This window comes from Coregonus clupeaformis, unplaced genomic scaffold (assembly GCF_020615455.1).
Source record: "Coregonus clupeaformis isolate EN_2021a unplaced genomic scaffold, ASM2061545v1 scaf0345, whole genome shotgun sequence".
Lineage (NCBI taxonomy): Eukaryota > Metazoa > Chordata > Actinopteri > Salmoniformes > Salmonidae > Coregonus > Coregonus clupeaformis.
In genome coordinates, this window is record NW_025533800.1 from 75,898 (window position 1) to 98,535 (window position 22,638).

Genomic DNA, 22,638 nt, shown 5'->3' on the forward strand with positions numbered 1-22,638 from the left:
CAATCATAAGACCTACAGAAGAGATGAGTCTTCAGTAAAGACTTAAAGGTTGAGACCGAGTCTGCGTCTCTCACATGGATAGGCAGACCATTTCATTAAAATTGAGCTCTAGGAGCAAGCCGTGCCTCCAGCTGTTTGCTTCGAAATTCTAGGGACAATGAGGCCTGCATCTTGTTACCGTAGCGTACGTTTAGGTAATAACGGCAGGACCAAATCGGTGAGATAGGTAGGAGCAAGTCCATGTAATGCTTTGTAGATTAGCAGTAAAACCTTGAAATCAGCCCTTAACAGGAAACCAGTGTAGAGAGGCTAGCACTGTTTATCACATTTTCTGGTTCTAATCAATATTCTAGCAGCCGTGTTTAGCACTAACTGAAGTTTATTTAGTGCTTTATCTGGGTAGCCGGAGAGTAGAGCATTGCAGTAGTCTAATCTAGAAGTGACAAAAGCATGGATTAGCTTTTCTGCATCATTTTTTGACAAAAAGTTTCTGATTTTACAAAGATGGAAAAAAGCTGCCCTTGAAATGTTAGTCAAAATAGAAATCAGGGTCCATAGTAACGCAGAGGTCCTTCACAGTTGTATTTGAGACAACTGTACAACCATCAAGATCAATTGTCAGATCCAACAGCAGATCTCTTTGTTTTTTGGGACCTAGAACTATCATCTCTGTTTTGTCAGAGTTTAAAAGTAAAACATTTGCCGCCATCCACTTCCTTATGTCTGAAACACAGGCTTCCAGGGGAGGCAATTTTGGGGCTTCACCATGTTTCATCTAAATGTACAGCTGTGTGTCGTCCATATAGCAGTGAAAGTTGACATTGTGTTTCCAAATGACATCACCAAGAGGTAGAATATATAGTGAAAACAATAGTGGTCCTAAAACATAACCTTGAGGAACACTGAAACTTACAATTGATTTGTCAGAGGACAAACCCTCCACAGAGACTAACTGATATCTCTCCGACAGATAAGATCTAAACCAGGCAAGAACTTGTCCGTATACCAATTAGGGTTTCCAATCGCTCCAAAAGAATGTGGTGATTGATGGTGTCAAAAGCAGCACTAAGGTCTTGGAGCACAAGGACAGATGCAAAGCCTTGGTCTGACGCCATTAAAAAGGTAATTTACCACCTTCACGAGTGCAGTCTCAGTACTCTGATGGGGTCTAAAACCAGACTGAAGCGTTTTGTATACATTATTTGTCTTCAGGAAGGCAGTGAGTTGCTGCGCAATAGCTTTTTCAAAATGTTTTGAGAGGAATGGGAGATTCGATATAGGCCGATAGTTTATTTTTAAATTTTCCAGGTGTCTACATTGATCCTAGGTCCTGGCAGTTCTGTGCAGACTCAGGACAACTGAGCTTTGGAGAAATACGCAGATTCAAAGAGGAGTCCGTAATTCGCTTTCTAATGATCATGATCTTTTCGTCAAAGAAGTTAAAGTTCATCACTGCTGAAGTGAAAGCCATTATCTCTTGGGGAATGCTACTTTTTAGTTAGCTTTGCAACAGTATCAAAAGTAAATTTAGGATTGTTCCGTTGTTCTCCTCAATTAGGTTAGAAAAATAGGCTGATTGAGCAGCAGTGAGGGATCTTCGATATTGCACGGTACTGTCTTTCCAAGCTAGTCGGAAGAGCGCCATTTCTGTTCCAATTTTCTGGAATTTTCTGCGTACCAGGGAGCAAATTCTTTGACATGTTTTTAGTTTTTAGGGGTGCGACTGCGTCTAGGGTATTACGCAAGGTTACATTTAGATCCTCAGTTAGGTGGTTAACCGATTTTTGTACTCCGACATCCTTGGGTAGGTGGAGGGAGTCTGTAAGGGCATCTAGGAATTTTTGGGTTGTCCGAGAATTTATAGCACGGCTTTTGATAATCCTTTTGCCCAACCTAGATCGAGGCACAGACACGGTCTCAATGGGGATAGCTGAGCTGACTGCACTAGTCGCAGACTGGCCTGCACCCTCTCATTGTGGCGCCAGAGCCGATTATCAACTTCCTCACTATACGTTACATCAGGAAGCCACAATTAAAGACAATTAATTTCCCTAATTTTACCCATCCCTGGGTCAACATTCTTGCCCCATACAGCCAAGATGTACAACTGACGTACAACCAGTGGAGGCTGGTGGGAGGAGCTATAGGATGGGAACATTAATGGCTGGAATGGAATTAACGGAACGGTATAAAACACAAAACATACGGAGACCATTTATGCAATTCCAGCCATTATGAGCCCATCCTCCTATAGCCCCACCCACCAGCCTCCTGTGCATACAACGGTTGTGATACAATGGCATTTTTCTGCACAAAGATTACACAAGTGTTGTGAAGACACCAATGGCTGTGTAAACATTGTGTAGACAAACTCTCCATTGGAATCAAAAATATCAGTTGTATCACAACCATTGTCAAATGCGTTCAGCTACTCTGAATATATAGTTTACCAAGCTACTTCACACTGGGAGAAGTTAAGCTACCGTTAAGAAAAATAGTTAAGTCTTTGAAAAAGTAGTTCACTACATCCAAACTACTGCTTGAAGAAAAATGTATGCACTCCCTAAAGAGCGTCTGCTAAATGACTAAAATGTAATAAATGATTATATCTGAATCTGAAAAGGTCAGACTACAAATTGCAAGAACTGTTCATTCTAGAGTCAGATCTTAACAGAATGTGCAATTTAGCCTATTAAAAACACAAAACTGTTTCAAACGACAATTAGGCAGGTCTGATGCCAGAAAAGGAAATTGCCTACTTCACCCATAATTTCAGTAGTTAGCTACACAGCAAAAAAAGTTAACTGAAAACACTACAAAGATGTGAATTGAGTTCAGCTACCGCCAAGCTACTGCAAAATGTAGTAAAATTACTAGTTGAACAACATGTAGTTCACTACCCCAACACCGCTGAATGTGTACGGGGGCCTCAGTCTGTACAAACAAACCAATCAAGCATTACTTCATATACTGTAGTATTGTTTTAATCTTGTATTTAAAAATAAATTAACGAAAATAACTTTAAACTGCAACAGAAGACAAAAAATAAGTTTACAAACATTCTTTGCCAGCAGGGGTGGAATTGCAGTGCTCAATGTAGATTACTTTACAAATGTATATAAAAAAGAATTTATTGGACATATACACAAATCACAAAAGCATTCATTTACATACAGTAAACTGCACACAGTGGCCTACCACGAAACCATTGTTCTTCCAGCTACAAAAAAGGTATAGAAAATGTATTTATATATGTATATTTCATACACATGCCCCATTTTGGATGAGTTTAAAAAACTAAACTGTACAAAACAGCACACATTGGCGGTAATGGTCTGGATGGAATAATCACAACAGAATAACAATCCTAAAATACAAAATGATTAACCTTAAGAGCAGCTGGTTGAGAGATGTAGCGGGAGGTGTGAGGGTCACGCTGAACTGATAGGCAGGCTACAGCTAGCTATACCTTGATCGTTGTGTGTAACGGTGTCTCATAAAATGGCAAAGTGTTAGTGAAACAGAGCAGTGGTTGTTCTTACATTGATATCCATTCACTCCGACAAGTGGGAAGGAAAACGAGAAAGCTGGAGAAAGTTCTTACAGACAAGAAAAGGAGTAAATGGTGGCTTAAACAGTCCTCTAAACCTGTCCCAGACGACCATTAATAAAAACTACTGAGCTCAAAACTGGCCCCGCTTGAATAAAACTGCAACATGATGTCCTGTCACTATAACAATAATCCGTTTCCATTGGCTGGGGGAGGGAAGACATCTCACAAGACAACCAATCAGCAGTCTGATCAAGGAAAATGAGGCGGGCCCATCCTTCCCCCACACTGCCAACCGCTCGTAACGCCGCCTTCTCATTTGGTGCCCGAGTTAAGTGACGAGCAGCTAGGACCAATAACAGAGGGTAAAGCTGTAAACTTTGGTTCTACGGGCAGGTGGGCAGTGTTCGTGGGGGCAGCGGACCGTCGGTCTCTCATTTTGTCTTTAACTTGGCGTGCTGCGACACCTGCTCGCTCAGACAAGCAGAGACTGTCGACCACACTCCTAATGTTATCCTCCATATAGTGATCGCCCAGAGGCTTCAACACCTGGGGAGAGAGACAAGAATGGTAGGAAAGACAAAAAGAAGGAGGGGGAAGATGTCAGACGAAAGGAGAAGGGGGGAAAAGAGGATAAAACCAGTAACAACAACTGGAGGTGGAGAGAAAGGAGCGAGGAAAGGAAAGCAAGCTTAATTTGTTCATTCGTACATTCATCCATACCAAAAATTGTGTCAGCTTATCATGCACACACACAATAAAACCTAAGCACCCGATGTCACCCTACCCCACCCTTAGCCCCACAATCCCCTCAACATGGAATGAGAAAAAACAACAAATCAACCATGAAAGTGCAAACCTGTATTCTACATTTGTGGTGAGAACCAGGTATACTATTCCGTTTTTAAATACTAAGCCAGCATGGCATGGGGACCATGAACTACCAAAAAAAGAAAACATTTATATATAGTCCTAAAAATGGACATGGGAAACCGAGCGAAGGGGGAAAAACAGCAGGCGCTAGTTTTTCTTCTTGACATTGTTGTTTGAGGCCAGTCTCGTTCTCTGGGCCGGTATCAAGGAACCCAACGGGACTCGACTCCTCGCCACCTCAAAGAGTTTGGAAAAGATCTGAAAACAAGGCAAGGGAAGTATTGTGGCCGTATTAATGACATTAGTGACTAAGTTATTTCTGTCTCCAAAATGACAAAAGATGGAGCCTTTTTTCACTCTGTCCACCTCTCACCTTTCGTGGAGTCCTCTGTGGGAAGCACAAAGTAAAAAAAAGAGGGAAGACTAATTAGTGGGGAAATTAGTGAGGGAGGCGTCCAAATTCTCTAGCCTTCTTCCAAAGTGTGCACTTGCACCCTCCCTCTCATGGATTTAACAGTGGTTGAAACTCCCTCCAGCCAACGCTTACACCAATACATTTATTTTAAATCCATGGCGGGTGCACACTTCTGGAGAAAGGGTAAAGAATCAGGGTACAACCAGAGACAAAGGCAGATAGGGAACAAGGGAAGAAAAGGTTGGGCTGATGAGGAAATAAGAAACTTGATTTGGGGAGATTCTGGTTTGAGAGGGAGGAAAGAGATGTTTGGGTGAATCACATTTCAGTCACATCCAGATAGGTTAGGAAAAGAACAGGAGAAAAAGTTTGGGAGCGAATGCTCTCTGTGAAAGAGTAAGCAGGAGAGGGACATGGTGTGAGACGGGGAAAGAAAAGGGAAGAGAGTGAGGGGGTAGAAAGAAAAAGAGCAAAAGGGAGTAGAAAGAAAACAAGAGAAAGAGGTACACATTAAAAAGGGAGATGAGAGAAGTGTGAAAGAGCCCGAGCAAGAGAGAAATGGAACATGCATAATATTCGGATTGATCAAGAGACGTGCAGCAGGCATTTCTTCCCCCCGGGTCACCCACCTGCTCCCACAGGGTCTCGGCCACCTGGTCGATGACGCTGCCCACCTCGCGGAACTCGCCGGAATACTTCACATAGGCCCATAGGCAGAGCGCCGCCAGTGCCACGCCCATAATGATATTACACACTGTGGCCACTGTGTTGATACCCAGGAAGCCCGTGACCAGCGACGCCACGTACATGGCGAACATGACGGCGAAGAGCGTGGCGGGCGTGCGCGCCGCGTAGAACATGTTCTTGCCATCGTTGTGCTTGATGAAGTTGGTGAAGGCCTCGTCCAGCTCTGCCTCCAGCTGCTCCTGGTAGCACCGGCAGAAGTCCTCGCCACCCATTTTCTTGACCGAGCGGAAGTGTTTGACCGCCACCTGCCGCAGGTTCGCGTGGCCGCGCTCCAGTTGATCGGGGGCCATGTAGGGCTTGTCGCCGCCGCACACCTGGGAGAAAGGGGAGTTCGCTATGAGGGACATACACATATTGTAACTCATTTACTCATGGAATATTCAGTGTCTTATAATCCCATATGGCCTGGGCATCGACAGATGCAAGACAATTTGATAGCAATCAATCATACACACACGCATGCCTTTCCGATCACAAATCAACCCCTAGCCTCACGTCTCTTTGCCCCTCAGATCTGGTAGAACTATACTGAACAAAAAGATAAAAACGCAACATCTATGTTGGGCCCATTTTTCATGAGCTGAAATAAAAGATCCAAGAAATATTCCATACAGAGCTTATTTCTCTCAAATTCTGCACAAATTTGTTTACATCCCTGTTATTTCTCCTTTGCCAAGATAATCCATCCACCTGATAGGTGTGGCATATCAAGAAGCTGATTAAACAGCATGATCATTACACAGGTGCAGATTGTGCTGGGGACAATAAAAGGCCACTAAAATGTGCAGTTTTGTCACAAAACACAGCACCACAGATTGAGGGAGCGTGCAATTGGAATGCTGACTGAAGGAATGTCCACCAGAGCGGTTTCCAGAGAATTGAATGTCAATTTCTCTAACATAGGCCAACGTCGTTTTAGAGAATTTGGCAGTACGTCCAACTGGCCTCACAACTACAGGCCACGTGTAACCACGCCAGCCCAGGACCTCCACATCCGGCTTCTTCACCTGCGGGACCGTCTGAGACCAGCCACCTGGACAGCTGATGAAACTGAGGAGTATTTCTGTCTGTAATAACGCCCTTTTGTGGGGAAAAACTCATTCGGATTGGCTGGGCCTGGCGCCCAAGTGGGTGGGCCTATGCCTTTCCAGCCCCACTCATGGCTGCGCCCCTGCCCAATCATGTGAAATCCATACATTAGGGCCTAATGGATTTATTTCAATTGACCGATTTCCTTATATGAAGTGTAACTCAGTAAAATTGTTGCGTTTATATTTTTGTTCAGTATAGATGATCAATACAGAAGAAACAAGGTAAATGTGAACACACCAGACGACACAGAGATGCTCCAACCAAATCCTTTCAGATCTACAAGGAGCCATTGCGTCTCTAGATAGGAGCTAGAAGGGCACAACTTTGCGGAGAGCACAAACTGACCTATTTACCGAGTTTATTTAGAGCCGTCTAATGAAGATCGACGGTTAAATGGACAACAAAAAAACAAACAAAAAAGCTTTACGACTGAATCAACCTCGAGTATAATGTAGGTAGTAACACATGCCACAACTCATCTGCGCAGAGGAAAACGCTTCAACTGCTTTTATTAGTCAAAGTCATACAGTAAATTGGATGCTTAAAACTAAAAAGTAAATTGTTCAATTACCTGGTCCATGCCTTTGTTGTAAATGTCTTTTGCTCCTGCTACTGCTGCAAGATTGTTGGCTTCAGCCGTTGCCTAGGTGACAGCGGGAGAAAGCAGAGGGGAAAACGCAGCCGTCCTGAGATTAGGTTCCTTTGGTGCATCAACGTTCTCCTACATTCACATGAAATTCTACTCAAGTTTTAAAGCGGCTATATGGAATACGTGTTGCCTCTGGGGGTGCTCTTAAGCCAAAAGGGGCCCTCTAAATAGACAAATATTGCTCAGAGATTACCTCATTGGACAGAAAGGGGCACACCGCCCCACGCCCATGAGTAAAAGCATATATTGTTTGCTAATCTCTCATTGACAAAGTACGGTAACATAAATGGTATCATAAGGTCTGTAAAAGGCTTTGGGATGCAACGAATGTTCATGTCACACAATCCATTGTCAACAACAAGTGAAAACATGATCATGCTTCAGGGTTGTATTACCAGAACATTTTGCAACAGAAGACAAAAACAAGCTTTCTAATTGGTTAAATTCAGGTAGTACCTCCCCGTTTTACACCCGCCTCAAACTATTCTATTCCATTTTGTGCCTACTGAACATAATACAGTAGTTAGGGGAATGTATCATTGACTATCTGGAGAGTTAACTACCTGTAACATTGACTTGGGATGAGGCAGCTCCTCCCCTTGGTATATTTTCATGTATGCCTGTGCCGAAAAAGAAAAAAAACACAAGCAACATTTTTGTCAGAAGAAGAAAAGGAATAAAGGAAGAAAAGTATAGAGGAAAAATGGGTATATAACAGGAGAGGTATATAGTAAATCAAATGTTATTGGTCACATACACATATTTAGCAGATGTTATTGCGGGTGTAGCGAAATGCTTGTGTTCCTAGCTCCAACAGTGCAGTAGTATCTAACAATTCACAACAATACACACAAATCTCAAAGTAAAAGAATGGAATTAAGAAATAAATAAATATTAGAACGAGCAACGTCAGAGTGGCATTGACTAGAATACAGTATATACACATATTAAATGAGTAAAATAGTATGTAAACATTAAAGTGACCAGTGTTCCATTATTAAAGTGACCAGTGATTCTATGTCTATGTACATAGGGCAGCATCCTCTAAGGTGCAGGACAGGGTACTGGGTGGAAGCCGGCTAGTGACAGTGACTAAGTTCAGGGCAGGGTACTGGGTGGAAGCCGGCTAGTGACAGTGACTAAGTTCAGGACAGGGTACTGGGTGGAAGCCGGCTAGTGACAGTGACTAAGTTCAGGACAGGGTACTGGGTGGAAGCCGGCTAGTGACAGTGACTAAGTTCAGGACAGGGTACTGGGTGGAAGCCGGCTAGTGACAGTGACTAAGTTCAGGGCAGGGTACTGGGTGGAAGCCGGCTAGTGACAGTGACTAAGTTCAGGACAGGGTACTGGGTGGAAGCCGGCTAGTGACAGTGACTAAGTTCAGGACAGGGTACTGGGTGGAAGCCGGCTAGTGACAGTGACTAAGTTCAGGACAGGGTACTGGGTGGAAGCCGGCTAGTGACAGTGACTAAGTTCAGGACAGGGTACTGGGTGGAAGCCGGCTAGTGACAGTGACTAAGTTCAGGACAGGGTACTGGGTGGAAGCCGGCTAGTGACAGTGACTAAGTTCAGGGCAGGGTACTGGGTGGAAGCCGGCTAGTGACAGTGACTAAGTTCAGGACAGGGTACTGGGTGGAAGCCGGCTAGTGACAGTGACTAAGTTCAGGGCAGGGTACTGGGTGGAAGCCAGCTAGTGATGGCAAGGCATAAGGGGAAAAGGTATAAGATTTAAAACAATCGACTTACTTTGAAATAGTGTACAAGGTCTCGGCACGTCACTTTGGCTCCTCCGATTTCTTTCTCCACCAAGTTCTCCGGGGACAACAAGATTGGCACTAGGTTGACTAGCTCAGTCTTGAAATCATCATCAATATCTGGAGGGAGAGACAAGTGAGAAATCCATTTATTGTTGAAATATTCAATTTAAAAAAATTAACCATCAGCTGACCTTAAATGCAACTATATAAAAGGCAAATGTGTTGTTTTATAACTTTGAAAAGGTTAGCTTTGTATTATAATAGAAGAAAAGCGCTACATAAATGCAATCTAAGATAAAAAAATGCAAGTCTACAGTGAACCATATTCCCTAGGCACACCTGGATATCTGAGATGATTGGATAGATATAGCATTATGATAATAGCTTCACCTTGGCTTCTGATTGGCTAGGTAGAAATTTGACCATAGTGCTTAAAACCTATCCAATCGCTTCAGATCTACAGGAGTGCCTTGGGGTAGGGAATGGTTTATTTGGAATTGACAGAGTTGGCTAGGGGGTGAACTTTGACTAAAGCCTGTTTTAGCATGGGCAGCGCCATGAACTGTCAATACACTCAGAAGTAGAAGAAATTAACTACTTTAAAATGGATAGCCCTCAATGGCGCTGTCCATGCTCTCATAGAGATAGGTATGCCATCTTTCCACAATGGTCATTGAGCAAGCTTTTCCTATAGCATACCTGTGAGTCTGCCATCAAAGTTGGGGTTGGTGGCCACCTTGAGGCCGGGGTGGGGCAGGAGGAAGCAGCCAATGTTAGAGAAGCAAGAGTGGATGTGCTTCCTGACATTCTGCAGCTCCTCGTGCTGGTTCTGTTTCACCTGCACACAGTGGAGAGACCCTTGCTTATTCAAGTAAATGGTTGGACAAATATTGTTCCAATTAACCTGGTCTCAGATCTGTTTGTGCTGAAACCCTGATGAAGGCAGCATAGCTGTATAGCCTACTACTGGTCATTGTCATGCCAAAACACAATGACCATAACAGTTGGCAAGACTGCAGACATATGACACCAGGCTGTTTGAATAGTGGATGCGTGTAAGCGCTTTAGTTCCTGAAATGTCCGAAGTTGAAGCTCTGATTTTCTTAGAACGAATAATGGAGCCAGTGAAAAAAGACATACTTGTAATCTCTTCTCCAGGAAACTCTTCCCTCCTTCCAAACCGTAGGGATGCTCGTAGGGGTAGCTCCAGTCTCTTATAAGAAACATTAAAGTCTGTTGTGGAAGACAATGAAGGAAGAAATAACAAGATACTATAGGACTATTGACTTTTCACAAATGGTCAAGTAATGGTGGCCATATTGAATAAGACTCTAGAAATGCCTATTAGCGCCATCTCAATTACTTAAAAAGCTCTTTATTATTATCCAATAAGAAATGTGTTGCAGGCCATTCATTCCGGAAAGGCAGCAGAGAAATGTGACAATACCTGAAAGGGTTTCTCATAGATTTCTTCCAAGGCCAGCCTTCCATATTCGGTAAAGAGCTAGGTAGGGAAAAACAAAAGTATTAGTCCACATCCTCGTCAAAAAAGGTCAACAGTCAGTCAAACAATCTGACTGTTGCCATCTAATAGGATAGTGATGTCAATAACACGTCCCTTAAGAGAGTCTTCTGTTGAGTAGGTTTGGGTGTGCGCTTGACCCAAAAGGGGTCCCATAGTCACATTTCAAGCCAAAATTTGACGTTCAAATGAATTGCTAGATAGCAATTAAAAACATCCATTGTTTATCTTTAACAAAGGGAGGAATCAGCTATACACTTCCATACAAGTGCTCTCTACTTGTGGCCCACTAAGTACAATAGTTCCAACTGCATGGTTGATAATCAAAGGAATATCATATCGACATTTCCCCCAGAGGGCTATGATATACACTGCTCAAAAAAATAAAGGGAACACTTAAACAACACAATGTAACTCCAAGTCAATCACACTTCTGTGAAATCAAACTGTCCACTTAGGAAGCAACACTGATTGACAATACATTTCACATGCTGTTGTGCAAATGGAATAGACAACAGGTGGAAATTATAGGCAATTAGCAAGACACCCCCAATAAAGGGCTGGTTTTGCAGGTGGTGACCACAGACCACTTCTCAGTTCCTATGCTTCCTGGCTGATGTTTTGGTCACTTTTGAATGCTGGCGGTGCTTTCACTCTAGTGGTAGCATGAGACGGAGTCTACAACCCACACAAGTGGCTCAGGTAGTGCAGCTCATCCAGGATGGCACATCAATGCGAGCTGTGGCAAGAAGGTTTGCTGTGTGTCAGCGTAGTGTCCAGAGCATGGAGGCGCTACCAGGAGACAGGCCAGTACATCAGGAGACGTGGAGGAGGCCAACAACCCAGCAGCAGGACCGCTACCTCCGCCTTTGTGCAAGGAGGAGCACTGCAAAATGACCTCCAGCAGGCCACAAATGTGCATGTGTCTGCTCAAACGGTCAGAAACAGACTCCATGAGGGTGGTATGAGGGCCCGACGTCCACAGGTGGGGGTTGTGCTTACAGCCCAACACCGTGCAGGACATTTGGCATTTGCCAGAGAACACCAAGATTGGCAAATTCGCCACTGGCGCCCTGTGCTCTTCACAGATGAAAGCAGGTTCACACTGAGCACATGTGACAGACGTGACAGAGTTTGGAGACGCCGTGGAGAACGTTCTACTGCTTGCAACATCCTCCAGCATGACCGGTTTGGCGGTGGGTCAGTCATGGTGTGGGGTGGCATTTCTTTGGGGGGCCGCACAGCCCTCCATGTGCTCGCCAGAGGTAGCCTGACTGCCATTAGGTACCGAGATGAGATCCTCAGACCCCTTGTGAGACCATATGCTGGTGCAGTTGGCCCTGGGTTCCTCCTAATGCAAGACAATGCTAGACCTCATGTGGCTGGAGTGTGTCAGCAGTTCCTGCAAGAGGAAGGCATTGATGCTATGGACTGGCCCGCCCGTTCCCCATACCTGAATCCAATTGAGCACATCTGGGACATCATGTCTCGCTCCATCCACCAACGCCACGTTGCACCACAGACTGTCCAGGAGTTGGCGGATGCTTTAGTCCAGATCTGGGAGGAGATCCCTCAGGAGACCATCCGCCACCTCATCAGGAGCATGCCCAGGCGTTGTAGGGAGGTCATACAGGCACGTGGAGGCCACACACACTACTGAGCCTCATTTTGACTTGTTTTAAGGACATTACATCAAAGTTGGATCAGCCTGTAGTGTGGTTTTCCACTTAAATTTTGAGGGCGACTCCAAATCCAGACCTCCGTGAGTTGATAAATTTGATTTCCATTGATAATTTGTGTGATTTTGTTGTCAGCACATTCAACTATGTAAAGAAAAAAGTATTTAATAAGATTATTTCATTCATTCAGATCTAGGATGTGTTATTTTAGTGTTCCCTTAATTTTTTTGAGCAGTGTATAACAAAGTAAAGAGCCATTTCAAGTTACATCATCTGCTCGTGGAGTTCAATGTCCAAAGCTCATGGCCAAAGCAGTGTTGAAGATTGTAAGTCCCCCTTCCAAAACTATCCAAACATGCGCGTGCACGCACACACACCTGGAGATGTTGAAGGTCGTCTTCTTGCACATTCTGAGACAAGTTGTAAACCTAACGGGGGGGACAAATCATCAATAACCTGTACTAAAGTCTACATGGATCACATTTTCAATCAATGTTTTGTATGAATTGAAAAGTTGGTACGGGGAGGAGGAAGGTCTGGTATTCAATCTGTCTAGAACTAGCACATAACAATATAACTTCATAAACTGTCTGCATTTAGCATTTTTCAATTCGGATACTTACTGACGAAAGGGGGATAGGTAGAGGCATTCCTCGTCCAAACAGCCTATAATAAATCGCACATTGTGGATCTCCCCTACTTATTTGAGAAGTGAATACCTTAATATAAAAGGGTACACAACACTGTGGGAGGGGAGAGCATCATACCTGTACAGAGCTGGTCATGGTGCTCAACGCAAACAGCGTCGCACAATCTTTGATGGTCGATTGGCTGTCGAAAGCCCCCTGTGTGTCGATTAGAAGAACAGCAACCTGCAGAGAAAGTATAAATCAATTAATAAGTCATATTCTTCACCAATCAAGGGGTATTAAATCAGTTGCAATAACCAATGGACAACTGGAAATCTTACATTGTGTGTTTAAAGGGACATTACACTCAAATCAAAGTTTGTAAATCTGTTTCGTAAATCCAGCTATATGCCGCAACCCAAAATGGATGGAGACGATAAGCGGCATATCATTTCCACATTTTGCTTCACAACTGATGCCGTTTGATATGGACTCATCTTGACTGTATCGGACAAACTTTGATTTAGGAGTGTAATCTCTTTTAAAAACAATTCAATCCTTGGTTGGAGAAAACGTGTGCCCACCCAAAAGGAAAAAGTGACTTTGTATTTACCTTGCTCCCATCTGGCTTGTCCACCACAAACACCTCGCTCCAGGCCAGGATGCCCGTGGTCTCCCTCTCGCAGCCCCCCCGCCAGGTGAAGCCCGTCAGTGGCTCCTCGTGCCCACCAAGCCAGGAGCAGGATGTCTGAAAGGAGGAAGAGGACACATCAAAGCAGGGCCTTAGCGATCATATGAGCCATGTAGCTACAGTATCGAGACTCATTGGCTGAAGCAGTCCTCGCAGGCCCTGCCCTGAAACAACCTCGAGCCATTTCCCCTAGACAATTCATGTAAACCTGAAAGGTATAAGCGAGCAATATGGTCAAGGCCCTACCAAGCCTATTAGATGGCAAGAAATACTACAGTACCTGCTTGTACCCATCAGATGTATTCCAGATATGCATGAAGTATCTAGGGGCTAGGGGTTTTTTCTGGACAGGCCCTTACTCTCCTATTGAACACCCCTAACCCAGGCTCTCCTGTTTGTTAGCATACTTGAGTGGCATATTGGACGTGATCCCTGCTCAAACATCGAGGGGCACACACAAAAGCAGCCTTTATGCCTGGAATAAAAAGGGCAGTGTTCTTGCAAAAGCGGGCCACAGTCCAAAGCATTGTGCTGCCCAGAAAATGCCCAGCTTTAAGCATAGCTCATATGGATTACGATCATCCCCCTAAACAAATTATGAACAGAGACCGCTAATTCACTGACAAGGGTTTAGCAAGTTGTGGAAGGACATGTTGAGAAATCCTGATAAGTTTACTCCCTTAGCGTCCGATGAATGGAGTGAATGAATTCCTCGCAGCTCTTAAATAGTTTCACTGAGTGAAAAATATGAGGACAATGTTCTCCAACTCAAGAGAAGTATCATCTCTGGTTGGCTGTGGCGTTTTACCTAACGAGTTTGTCTGAAGTCCATCCTTTTAACATTTTCTAGCAGGGCCCGGAGTCTCCTGAATGTCCTACTTGTTCAAAGGGCACTCTTCATGTTAGCAGATGTCCCAAAGCACTGCCAAGTAGTCCAACAAACAATATTTTCAATAAGCGATACTGGATAATTTCACAGCGCAAGCTGCAGAAAATAGCTCTTCAATGCTGCGGAACCCCACCAGTCATAAAGCACTCAGACCCACATCAAGTTCACCAGACATGTGACATAAGCCGTGCTCCAGTCCTCACAGGGTTTTGACGTCAATGGGTTTTCTCCGTTCGGGGGCAAGTAGGTAAAAAGTCTACTGGCTACCAAGTGAATTTCTACTGTCGTCTATCAATTTATCCCAAAGCACGCGTTTACCTTCTCTGGGAAATAAAAAGCGGGCGAGCGTTAATGTTGAATCCTGCCTCATATTCTAGTATGTCCCAGACTGGCGGGTTGACAGCCACTGTGTTTGCATTGCAACCTGTGCATTTCAATACTTGGTGGGTCAGATCAGGTGTGTGTCAGTATAGGCTGTCACTTAATGTGTTGTGAAATGTAAATGTCATGTAAGATTTTTAAATTTATTTAACTGCCTTATTGTTGCTGGACGTCAGGAAGAGTAGCTGCTGCCTCGGCAAAAATACAACTAATTCTACACCTATATGGCCTCTCCTGGTTGTACAATGTACATGTACTATAAAAGCCCTGGTTATACATATAGGCCTGTGTGCAGGTTCACCTACCTTTACATGCTTTCATCTAGCACACAGGGCCTCAAATTGAAACCCGACGCGCCAAATGCAGGTAGATTTTGGCATTGGCGGGTAAGATATCAATTTCACCAGTCACGTTGTCGGCTGGTCAGGGCTCCAGTGCGAGCATTTCACTCACATTGGTGAAGAAAAAGTCATGTATGATCACATTTACAGCAAAATAAATGCTGCAGTAGCCATTTTGTTTAGTAGCTGGTAAATTCATCGCACAAAGTCAAAGAGCTATGACTCCTATAGCCTATCCCACCTCGCGCTGCAACACTGCCTGGCTGGGAGCTTTGTGCCCGTGAGGAGCTGAGTGAAAGATTAATTTATAGAAGCACTGGCATAAAAGTTGGTCTAATATACTGAAGTGAGACTTTGTCCTTGTATTTCTTGGCTACTTACATTGTTTTTGTTCACAAGCTAGGTTTTTTTTTTTTCAATGTTTCAACTGCTAGAGAAGACAACGCAGCTACTAGTCAGACAATCTCACAGGCACAAACATGACTCCAGTCGCATTACCACGGTAACCTGTGAACATTGTCTCATCTGTGATAGTTTGGTTAAAAGACTGTCACAAATTATAGAAAAATAAACAATATACCACATCACTTCTTACTAGTAATACATTTATTGTTTCAGAAACATTACAAAGAATGCTAATCCATTTTACTGCGTTTTGTTGGTGTAATTTGAGCAAAAACATGTTGGCTGGTAAAAAAATCTGAGTGACTGGTAGATTTTAAAACCTACCTACCACAGTGGCTGGTGGACCAAAAAGTTCATTTTAGGCCCTAGTTGTCCATGTATACTATACAAGCTTGTCTAGCCTCAACAGGTTGTACAAGTAAAACTGTGTGTGGCCTCACCTGGTTGTACATGAAGCGCAGCATGAAGTCCAGCAGGAAGGACTTGCCCTTGCGGAAGGCACCGGCCACCGACACCACCACCACATTGAGGTCGCGCACATGCTCCTGCAGCAGGATGCGCTCCAGCGCCGCCTCGTCGAGCTCAAAGGCGTGGTCGTCCTCGTGAGCCACAACGATCTGGACCGGCCTGGCCGACAACACGTCTTCCTCCGACAACAGGGCCTCCTCTTCCTCAGGGCTCATCTTATGAGGCACATCATCCACCCCATGCCCACCTGGGAGAGATGTTTAGAATCATTAAAAGGGAAAGTCTTCACTTAGTTCATAACTTAAAAGAGAAGGTCCACCCCCAAATCAGTCTGTTAAACATTTTCAAACCTGAAAGTGGTTACTGGTTAGATAAAGTGGCTATTGACACATACCTGCATATGCCTACTAATTCACCCAATATCAATTCAACTGTGCTACTTTAACCAGATTTTTGGGGCACTACGCCATCATTTTTCACTCAACGATGCTAACACCAATCTGTAGCCTCGTTAAATCTAACTAGTCTAAATCTTGGGTTACTGGAACTAGGCCAAATCTTGGTTCTATAGTATCCTTTTAAAAGACATCAGCAACGGTACTCTGCAGAGAACCCGATCAAAACGCCGGGATGTCAAAGGTTATTTTGTTTTCTAAATGTTGTGTTAGCTAGCAGCGAGTTGGTGTGTCTGGTTGCCTTTCTGCCTCCTGTTTCTCTACGGTGTGGTTTAGACAGGTAGTCTATGGTCTGAGAGACACCCGCTCTGATCACACCAGTAAGGTTCTTGAACGAGATGAAAATAGTTTAATTTTTGGGAACCGTCCCTTTAAACACCAGAAACAGCAGACAGAACAATAAATGGGTCCCAGTCATATGTCACAAGTTTTGATGTCAAACGTTCTTGACTTCAGACATGTCAGTATGCCAAAGCAACAACATTCAAGTCAAATGTTGAGAGCAGTAACCAAGATTAGGCCTAATTGACTATCATTATCTTTTCATGATTCATTTTATGGATGCAATTCAATGAAGTTGAACTACAATATACAGTGCCTATGGAAAGTATTCAGACCACTTTACTTTTTCTACATTTTGTTACAGCCCTATTCTAAAATGGATTAAATAAATAACAAATCCTCAGCAATCTACGCACAATACCCCATAAAAACAGAAATACCTTACGTAAGTATTTAGACCCTTTGCTATGAGACTCGAAATTTAGCTCAGGTGCATCCTGTTTCCATTGATCATCCTTGAGATGTTTCTACAACTTGGGAGTCCACCTGTGGTATATTCAATTGATTGGACATGATTTGGAAAGGCACACCTGTCTATATAAGGTCCAACAGTTGACAGTGCATGTCAGAGCAGAAACCAAGCCATGAGGTCAAAGGAAGTGTCCGTAGTGCTCCGAGACAGGATTGTGTCGAGGCACAGATCTGGGGAAGGGTAGCAAAAAATGTCTGCAGCATTGAAGGTCCCCAAGGACAGTGGCCTCCAGCATTCTTTAAATGGAAGAAGTTTGGAACCACCAAGACTCTTCCTAGAGCTGGCCGCCCGGCCAAACTGAGCAATCGGGGGAGAAGGGCCTTGGTCAGGGAGGTGATTTAGAACCCGATGGTCACTCTGACAGAGCTCCAGAGTTCCTCTGTGGAGATGGGAGAACCTTCCAGAAGGACAATCATCTCTGCAGCACTCCACCAATCAGGCCTTTATGGTAGAGTGGCCAGACTGAAGCCACTCCTTAGTAAAAAGGCACATGACAGCCCGCTTGGAGTTTGCCAAAAGGCACCTAAAGACTCTCAGACCATGAGAAACAAGATTCTCTGGTCTGATGAAACCACGATTCTACTCTTTGGCCTGAATACCAAGCATCACGTCTGGAAGAAACATGGCACCATCCCTACGGTGAAGCATGGTGGTGGCAGCATCATGCTGTGGGGATGTTTTTCAGCGGCAGGGACTGGGAGACTAGTCAGGATCGATGCAAAGATGAATAGAGCAAAGTACAGAGAGATCCTTGATGAAAACCTGCTCCAGAGTGCTCAGGACCTCAGACTGGGGCGAAGGTTCACCTTCCAACAGGACAACAACCATAAGCATACAGCTAAGACAACGCAGGAGTGGCTTCGGGACAAGTCTGAATATCCTTGAGTGGCCCAGCCAAATTCCGGACTTGAACCTGATCAAACATCTCTGGAGAGAATTGAAAATAGATGTGCAGCAACGCTCCCCATCCAACCTGACAGAGCTTGAGAGGATCTGCAGAGAAGAATGGGAGAAACTCCCCAAATACAGGTGTGCCAAGCTTGTCGCGTCATACCCAAGAAGACGCGAGGCTGTAATTGCTGCCAAAGGTGTTTCAACAAAGTAAAACAATTCTAAAAACCTGTTTTTGCTTTGTCATTATGGGGTAGTGTGTGTAGATTGATGAGGGAAAAAAACTAATCAATTTTAGAATAAGGCTGTAACATAAATGTGGACAAAGTCAAGGGGTCTGAATACTTTCCGAAGGCACTGTATGCGGATGTTCTCTGAATAGTTGAGCTGCTCTTTGAGTGAAACAGAGCTGAAAGATGAAAATACTGTCTGTACCATACGCTCACAGAAACGCACAACAGGAAACAAAGTGACCGGAACTGGGTTGCAAAGTTTGCAGTTCACAAATGGGTAAGAAACAAACATTGGTTAGAGCAGATGGACCAAAATGCCCACGTCTAGCAGGCAGACGGTGCAGCCCTGCCAGCGCCACATCAATCGGCCTCCCCGGCCAAATTCTTTCATTAATAAAGTCTGTGGGCTCTGGTTCGGTTCCCCCTGTCCTCCCAAGGACAGTCAGCCCATTGGGAGGGGGGGGGGATCATGAGGGGCGCGCGCACACGTAGCCACCCTCATCACATTACAGTTGATGACACGGCAGTAATCGCCAGAAGGTCGGGAAGAACGCAAGACAAATAAAGCCCCCGTCGTTTCAGACTAGATCAACACAACATGAGCACAACATTTAAGGGGTTAAGGGCAAAGCAACCAGTCTTGTGCTAATTGCGCTGCTAATCGAATAGCTTGATAGACATCTACACAACAAGCAACTGTTCATCATAGCCATGGCCTTGACAGACCATGACTGATGGGGGGATTTGACCACCATGACCGGACCCTTCGTATAAATAACCCTGCCTTATGTGCTGCAGTATCGAAACAGCCTACTGCCCAGTCAAGGGTGCTTGACTGGGCACCTCAATAAGCATCTATAGACACAAACCTAAACCAGGACTAAAAAGCGCGTTCAACTGAGAATCCTGTGGCCGGAGAATGTCCCTATAGGCATAGGCCTACACCTAGTGCAGCACCGGAATGGGCATCCACAGCCACAGTGTGTGTGCAGGATTTTGTTCGGGACCAGCACTAGCTAAACGCACCTGGAGTCGCACTGTTAGAGCTGGAATGGAACAAAAGCCTGCACACACTGCAGCCCTCCCGGAACCCTAGTTTTGAGGATAGAAGTGTTGAAGCTAGAAGCTCATTTGGCCAAATGAACAGCTGGAAGCCAATGCTGCTGGGAGGAGCGGGTGATGAACGATCTGACTAAGTACGGGATGAAAGAGAGTTCTCACGGCTGAGGAAGACTTGCTGCATTATTTAGAGCGCTTTGCTCATATACCAACACGTCATCATGCCAAACGTCAGGGGACCAGCCAAGGGTGCGAGTGACTCAAATGACTCAATAGATTCTTCAACTATAAGGTGCTTTTTTGAGCTCTCCTAGCTGTGCTGTTGAGGAACTAGAGCAAGCACACTGGTTTGGAACACAACTCCTCCATCCCCACCATCACGCAATTACTGTTGTTTATGCAATCCAAAAACAGCTCATTACAAATCACAATTTGGGTCAGGTGGGCATAATTTGAAAGCTTGTTCTATTGACAAGTTATAAAATACGATCTTAGTGTTAAGCTTAAATTTAAAACGTCAACGGGGTAGGGACGTTAATCTGGTAATCCAAACGAAACCAGACAACAAAATCATGCCATAGGTCAAAGGGAGCTAACCTAGGCTATTTATAACCTAGGGCCCTGCAATGTTGTTCACTTAGGCCAATGTTCTCTTGCTCACTTATCAGCACTCTGTTCAGATGCATGTGCAGATATCAGTGTAGGCCAAAGTTGCACATAGACATTGCTCTCGGGTCAGTTTTATATTTTCCCTACTAATGGTTAAGGTTAGGATTGGGAGAGGGGAAGATGATCCTAGTCATCATCCTATAGCCGGAGATCTCTTCCGTCAGCAGTTGTCCACTGAGACCGCTATGTTAGAGAAAATGCCATGTTAGGATGATGACGGGACTCCCCTTTTTAAGAATCTGTGCCTTGCAGTGACGCAACTCGCACAACTGGAACTCGCACCAGTCAAGCACAATTTCTTGCTAAGCAGTAGGCAGTCTAAGCACACAAATTAAAGCATACTCACTTTGTCGTTACTGCAGGGGAGATATGTTGGTTGAGAGTGTAAGCTATGCCAAATGCCTGCTCCAACTAAGCTAGCTAGCTCATAAAATGTTAGCCAAGAGGTGCAAAAGCTTGGCCTAGGTCTTAAGGGTGGAACTGGGGAGAAAATTGGATAGGAAAAAGTTTAATTGGATAGCCAGACATAAGACAGAGTTGCCTCATGCTATAGAAACAGGAGATGGGCTCCTGCCCTATGGTCCATCCTGGCTCGAGCCTCGGACAAGGCATAGCCTACTTCTTAGAGGCAAAAGATCCCAATCATAGCTTTCCTTTTACAAATTTGCCATCCTCTTAATCTCCCACGCTTGGACGGATGGTCAGACGTAGTTCTCTCCTTGTATGGGAACATTTCTATTCCTAACAATTCCATTAAGTTAATTCCTACACCTCTGACCTTGGCTCATTTCAAGAAAGTCCAAATTAAGAAGTCCAGCAGAACCAACTTAAAGGGATATTTCGGGATTGTGGCAATGAGGCCCTTTATCTACTTCCCCAGAGTCAGATTAACTTGTGAATACCATATATTTTTTTATGTAATTTTTATGTTAGTTTGAAGGAAGTTGTTAACAAGCGCAATTGCTAACTAATATTAGCGCATTGACTGGAAGTCTATGGGTATCTGCTAGCCAACGCTGGTTAGCATTGGCACGCAAAACTACCTCTAACTTCATACTGGACACATAGAAATGGTAACCACAAGTTCATCGGACTCTGGGGAAGTAGGTAAAGGGCCTCATTGCCAAAATCCCGAAGTATCCCTTTAAAACATGAGCTCAACCCACCCCAACTCAAGCCATTCCTCCAATCCACCATGCAATCCCATGGTATGACTGGCTAGGTCAATGTTCAAAAACACACCATGTAAGATAGCCCTAGAGTTGTGCATCAAAGCAGCAGGGCTAGGTAAGGTTACAGGAACAACTGCTGCAAGTAAACAAACTTGATCTCTAGGGCTTAGTGGAAGCAGTGAAAGTGTAATGGCTTACTTCCATGCTTGTTTGCATGCAGTCAGTATTGAAACAGTTAATGATACAATAGTTGGCAAGCTAAAGTATCAAGTATTCCAACATCTTTGGTCAACTGGCCAGGCAAACTAGCTAATCCTCTTGAGAGGGTTGTGTAACAGAAGATAAGACCAGCTACTACAGCAGCTAACTAACGTCTAGCTGGCCAAATTAATTATGTTTGCAGTAGACTAACGTTAGAACATAGGTTCATTGGCCTCCTTACCTTCTAACAGGTTAGTTAGATATCCAACTAAAATAGTTAGCTAGTTAGGTACACAAAACACTTATGCCACTCATGTCATCCTGTACTTTGATATTTCATTTAAAACGTTTACAGGCTCATGCTAGCTAGCTAACAGTAGCTATCTAATAATGACATTGACACTTGAAGATTGCTTTGACATAAGGTGGATCATGCCTTCACATACGGTACCAGTGTGGGCTAATGGGGCAAGCCATACTGGTAGTTCACTAGATATCAAAATCCTAAGATTACCTGGATTTACTAAAACCAACAAGTAAGACAAATGTCAGCCAGCTAACATAATTTAGCTAGCTAGCATTACAAAAAGGAACAGTCAGTACAGCTTATTGTGTAGCGCTAACTTATTATTACTGGCTGGCTAGCTAGCTTGCTAAAGTTAGTTGAGGCGTTTGACTTTGTTGAACCGAAACATTTGGGTTGTCATAATATTTTAGTTTCAGTCATGCACAATCAAGACGTTAATGTTCATTCAAAATATTTTCCTCCTAAAATTGAAAGGGGATGAGTAGGAAACGAATAATGGGATGGATGCTGTGCACTGGAACTCGATAGCATTCCCTCGTCCATGATAACGTTAGCTCAGAATGAAAATAACAGGGATATTATCGTCAATCCCACAAAACAACCTAATTGTATATATGTTCAGATATAATTTACTACATAAGGATAAATAATACCTTCATCGAAAATGCTGTTTTTGCAATTTTGCTGAGAGTGATTCCGATGCTTCAACCCGCTCTCCTCCGCCATCTTGACCCGTTCAAAATAATCAA

The 22,638-nt window shown here is 44.1% G+C and overlaps 1 protein-coding gene across 3 annotated transcripts; it reads right to left on the reverse strand.

Moving 5' to 3' along the window:
• Window positions 1–2,966: 2,966 nt before the first annotated feature.
• LOC121572350 (atlastin-2-like) lies at window positions 2,967–22,638 on the reverse strand. Of its 3 annotated transcripts, XM_045214955.1 has the most exons (14): window positions 22,543–22,638; window positions 16,061–16,335; window positions 13,527–13,661; window positions 13,052–13,156; window positions 12,662–12,712; window positions 10,531–10,587; window positions 10,224–10,316; window positions 9,783–9,921; window positions 9,073–9,200; window positions 7,890–7,946; window positions 7,249–7,320; window positions 5,468–5,899; window positions 4,797–4,811; window positions 4,007–4,681 (listed from the first exon to the last, which is right to left on the reverse strand). In XM_045214955.1, the coding sequence occupies exons 1-14, from the start codon at window positions 22,613–22,615 to the stop codon at window positions 4,571–4,573; spliced, it is 1,743 nt and encodes a 580-aa protein (XP_045070890.1). In that variant the 5' UTR covers window positions 22,616–22,638; the 3' UTR covers window positions 4,007–4,570. The 3 variants fall into 3 exon arrangements, with proteins under 3 accessions (XP_045070889.1, XP_045070890.1, XP_045070891.1); XM_045214954.1 differs by lacking the exon at window positions 4,797–4,811 and having other exon boundaries at window positions 2,967–4,099; XM_045214956.1 differs by lacking the exon at window positions 4,797–4,811.

Excerpts from the sequence above, each read along its gene's own strand:
- LOC121572350 (XM_045214954.1), bottom strand. The coding sequence starts at position 22,615 with ATGGCGGAGGAGAGCGGGTTGAAGCATCGGAATCACTCTCAGCAAAAT. Across the intron at positions 7,321-7,889 it reads ATCCCAAGTCAATGTTACAG|GCAACGGCTGAAGCCAACAA; the intron begins GTAGTTAACTCT and ends GCTGTCACCTAG. Across the intron at positions 5,900-7,248 it reads ACAACAAAGGCATGGACCAG|GTGTGCGGCGGCGACAAGCC; the intron begins GTAATTGAACAA and ends CCTTTCTCCCAG.